Source organism: Esox lucius, chromosome 5, assembly GCF_011004845.1.
Source record: "Esox lucius isolate fEsoLuc1 chromosome 5, fEsoLuc1.pri, whole genome shotgun sequence".
Taxonomy (NCBI): Eukaryota; Metazoa; Chordata; class Actinopteri; order Esociformes; family Esocidae; genus Esox; species Esox lucius.
This window is the reverse complement of record NC_047573.1, coordinates 4,831,670-4,836,493: the sequence shown is the minus strand read 5'-3', so window position 1 is coordinate 4,836,493 and position 4,824 is coordinate 4,831,670. Positions and strand designations below refer to the sequence as shown.

Genomic DNA, 4,824 nt, shown 5'->3' with positions numbered 1-4,824 from the left:
CAATTGGTTCAACACAGTCATCAGGTGTGCAAACACTTGTTTGCTTAATTGTAAACACACCAATCAGGTGTATAAGCACTATAAAAAGCAGCAGGTGAGTTCATCTGTCTTCAAGCACAATGGAAAGAGTCAGAGAAAGAGTAAGACGAGGAGGAGAACGAGGAGAACGAGGAGGACAAGGAGGAGGAGGAGGAGGAAGGGGAGGAAGAGGAATCAACAGAGGAAGAGGAAGAGATGGAGGCCATGCTGGAGGTAGAGGAAGAGGAAGACAAGAAGGTCCTCAAAGAGGACCGAATCTGACAAATGAGATCCGCGCAACACTGGTTGACCACGTTGTCAACCACGGCCTGACGCTGATGGAGGCTGGACTGCGAGTACAGACAAATCTAAGCCCATACACAGTGGCAAGTGTGATAAGAACATTTCGACTGGAAAATAGGTATTGTATGAATATCATCATATCAAAAACATCTGCACGGTTTCAGTAACTGCTTACAGTACTGTATTCTATGCACTATCAGCACTTCTGTTACCTTTTCCTGTGAAATTACTGTACTATTGTATACTGTTTGTTTTTTTTCTACATAGGATTGAGGGTCAGGAACGACAAGGGGGAAGGCCTCCTATGTTCACAGAACAGCTAGAGAGGGAGATAGTAAACATGGTTTTGGCCAACAATGCTATAACACTCAATCAGCTCCAAACTAACATTGTCAATAACCACGCCAGTTTCAACGATATCCATCAGGTCTCAACATCAACACTGGCACGCATCCTAAACAAAAACCGTATTCAAATGAAACAAATTCATCGAGTGCCTTTCGAGCGCAATTCCGAAAGGGTGAAACGACTGCGGCATGATTATGCAGAGGTATGTATTCACTTTAGCAGTGTGATCTTGCATACTGTCTCAATCTTTTACTGTACTGTAATATGTATACTACATCTACACTGAACTACACAATTTTGCCTGACACTGTTCTTCAGAGAGTTTTACGAATGGATGGAGAGGAGATCCAGCATGAGTTCATTTACGTAGATGAGGCTGGGTTCAACCTGACGAGAACACGAAGGAGGGGAAGAAACATCATTGGCCACAGGGCTATAGTCAACGTCCCAGGGCAACGTGGGGGTAATATAACACTCTGTGCAGCCATTACACAGAATGGGGTCCTCCACCGCCATGCCCATATGGGCCCTTACAACACAGCACTCATACTTACATTCTTGGACCAATTGCACAACATAACAGCAGCAAATCAAATCGATCATATGCAATACATTGTTGTCTGGGACAATGTGTCTTTCCACCGCTCTGCTCTGGTTCAGAACTGGTTTCAGCAACATCCACATTTCACCGTCCTATATCTTCCACCATACTCTCCATTCCTCAACCCTATAGAAGAGTTCTTCTCGGCATGGCGGTGGAAGGTATATGATCTCCGTCTCCAGGCTGAGGTACCCCTCATCCAAGCCATGGAGGAGGCCTGTGACCAGATGGAGGTAGCAGCAATGCAAGGATGGATTCGTCATTCAAGATGTTTCTTTCCAAGGTGTCTTGCTAATGACAACATTGCCTGCGATGTTGATGAAATTCTCTGGCCAGATCCAGCTAGGCGAAGAGACAATGTCTAGTTTTTTTAGTTTTAGTTTTTTTTTACAGTAAACTTACAGTACGATATGTAAAGTGACATTTTGTTACAGTATTATGAATCTCCATGTCAACATTTTGGGCGTGTTGAGAAATAAATTAGTTTCTTCAGTCTGCAACATTGGTCTTGTGTAGTGTTTGGTGAATTTACATTATATTTGTACTTTGTTGATGGTAGCCTACTCTAATCATAAGGAAGTAGAAGTGCTAAAAGTGTTTTAGGTTTATCACAGCAGAGTGTAACTCGTGCAAACAGAGTATAGTAATGTGAAACGTGTGTTTCATATGGTAACAAAGTGTGGTTTTTAAACAGAAGTGTATAGTTTTTACAAGAGTGTTTAATTATGCAAAGGATCTGTAGTGTTTTGCTAACTGGGTGTGTGGTTGTGCTTATTGTGTGTAGTGTTTTGAAAACACGGGCCCTGTTTTGAAAATCGTGCTTAAGCAATCCAAAAAAACTGTAAAGTCATCCTCAATTTTAAGCACTCTGGTAATTGGGCTTCATCCTGCCTGATTCCCTGGATGATTTTGACAAGTTAATCAGGAAGGATCCTGGTTTTTATGACTCCAAGAGAATCATCAGGAAGAATCCTGGTTTTTATGACTCCAAGAGGATCATCAGGACGAATCCTGTTTTTTCTGACTCCAACAGGATGAACCAATGATGTTGAAAAATGAATAATATAACGTAATTTACTCAGATTTATGGGTTATTGGATACACCGTTTATTATTATTATTTTAAACACGGTTCGTTGTTGCACTTAGTTGACATGCAGTCTCTGCTTGCGCGTGACGAAATGATGAGCAAGGAACAGGCAAAAAATACCAAAATGGAGAATTGCATCGTCAATTATATGGAAATATTTCGGATACATAAAGGATGATGTTTACCAAAAACAGGTACTTTGTCTTGCAACTGCAACTGATCATTTAAGGCGGCACCACAAATCTTCGTATGACGAGTCCAAAGCAAAAACTCTATTTCGGATGCATTTGCCAGTATTACACCATATGAGAAAGGTTCCGAACGGCAGAGAGAAATCACGGATTCAATAACATTTCACGTCGCCAAAGACATGGTACCAATTAACAGGGTTAACAAAGAGGGTTCAAAAACATGCTCCGGTCGCTTGACAAGCGGTATGTAATGCCATCACGCAACTATTTTTCTCAGATTGCCATCCCAGAGTTGTACGAGAAATGCAAGACACAAGTTGAAACAGAGCTGTCACAAGTGGAATATTATACAGCAACAACGGACTTGTGGTCCAGCCGGACAACGGAGCCCTACATAAGTCTGACCGTAAACTTCCACCTGAAAAGTCGCTGTTTGCAAACTGCATTTTTCCTAAAGGATTATACAAGTGAGAACATCGCAACAGGGATGAGAGAAGCTTTAGCTGAGCCAAAGCTCTGAATGCCAGGGCTGATATCCTATGGCATTAATGTTTCATATATATATATATATATATATATATATATATATATATATATATATATATATATATATATATATATATATATATATATATATATATATATATATATATATATCACTGCTATCTTTTTATATGTTTAAATGTTGCATTTGTTTACAATAACAAACAATGGAATAAATGCCCCTATATTTTGGGTTATCATTAAGTAAAATAGTTATTGCTAAACTCATGAGATATAAGTTATATGACAATTAATGTGTTTTATTCTAGGTTTATTATAAAACATAAAGAAAGCATGCTCAAACTCTACATTTTATCTGTAAATAACTAATTGTGTAATAATTTGCAAAACATATTTTTATAAATCATTTATTAAAGTAAATGTATTAAATGTATATAATAATAAATACTTTATTTTGTCTTTGTTTTTTCACTTAGAAAATGCAGTGAAAAAGGATGGATGCATTGACCGTGCTGCAGGTGTCTACAAGAAGCTGCTGGGTCACTTCTCTCACAGCTGGAAGGCCAGAAGTGCTCTTGAAAGAGCCCAGAAGGAACTCAATCTACCTTCACATTCCCTCATATCTGAATGCCAAACAAGATGGGGTTCCAGACAGAAGATGATCAGCAGGATACTAGAGCAGCAGAAGGCAATAACTCAGGTCCTGTCTGAGGAAAGGAAGACACAGCATCTAATTCCAACCTGGCAATATATGGATGTCCTGGAATCTGTCAGTAAGTCACTGGGCCCACTGCTGGACTTCACAGATGCACTCTCAGGACAAGACTATGTTAGTGTCTCATATGTGAAGCCAGTTCTTCACCTCTTCAACACTTCAATGCTGCTAATACAAGAGGGAGACACAGACTTGACCAAGACCTTGAAAACTGCGATGATGCATTACATCAATGAGAAATATAGAGATGAAGCTACTCAGGAGCTGCTAGATGTGGCTTCTTGTTTGGACCCCCGGATCAAGATGAACTTCATCAGTGAAGAAAACAAGCCCCAAGTCAAGGCCAGAGTGGCATCAGAAATGATGGAATGCCAGGAGGAGATGTCAAGCAGCAGCACTGAAGTGGAGCCAGAAGTTGCTGAAACGTCCCAGGCAAAGAAAGCCAAGAAGTCCTTGGGAAGTTTCTTTAGACAGAGCAAAGATGCAGGGTGATTCCTCTCTGACACACAAGGATGCTGTGGAAGCAGAATTAAACAACTACCTGCTAACATCTTCCATAGACAAAGAGGAAGATCCACTTGCATGGTGGAAAACAGAGTAAGCTTTCCACATCTCGCCAAGCTTGCCCGCAAGTATTTATCCATTCCCGCTACAAGTTCCCCCTCAGAGAGGCTTTTCAGTTCAAGGGCAACATTGTCACTTGCCATCGTTTAATTCTCAAGCCTGTTATGGTGAATAGCCTGGAATTTTTGGCCAAAAACCTTCAAGTTTGAGTGAGCAATGTATACATGCTTAAAGTCAAGTTATTATATTTGAATAGAATTTAGATTTACTTTATTATTCTACAGTTGTGAGAAATAAATGTATTTATTTTACTGGGTACTCTGTTTAGAAATAAACCAGATTTTATACAGTTGAAAAGTTTAATTTAATCGGCATTTATCTAGCCATGATGATCAACACTGTTTTCCTTTGGCACTGCTGCTAAGAAATGTTTATTTAAAAAAAAAAGTTTGTGAAATACAATGGTTCTGTGTTGATATTTGTCATTCATG

The 4,824-nt window shown here is 39.6% G+C and overlaps 1 protein-coding gene across 1 annotated transcript; it reads left to right on the top strand.

The window, feature by feature from the left end:
- The first annotated feature begins 301 nt into the window (after positions 1-301).
- Positions 302-4,261, top strand: LOC114839365. Its single transcript, XM_029120057.2, has 4 exons — positions 302-439; positions 589-871; positions 988-1,553; positions 3,706-4,261. Exons 1-4 carry the CDS (start codon positions 357-359, stop codon positions 4,259-4,261), a joined length of 1,488 nt encoding a protein of 495 aa, XP_028975890.2. The 5' UTR covers positions 302-356.
- The last annotated feature ends 563 nt before the right edge of the window (positions 4,262-4,824 follow it).

What these genes read in the sequence shown, in the direction of transcription:
- LOC114839365 (XM_029120057.2), top strand. Translation starts at nt 357, where the DNA reads ATGGAGGCTGGACTGCGAGTACAGACAAATCTAAGCCCATACACAGTG. An exon ending in TGCGGCATGATTATGCAGAG is followed by an intron (nt 872 to 987) that starts GTATGTATTCAC and finishes ACTGTTCTTCAG; the next exon opens with AGAGTTTTACGAATGGATGG. An exon ending in TCAAGATGTTTCTTTCCAAG is followed by an intron (nt 1,554 to 3,705) that starts GTGTCTTGCTAA and finishes ATGGGGTTCCAG; the next exon opens with ACAGAAGATGATCAGCAGGA.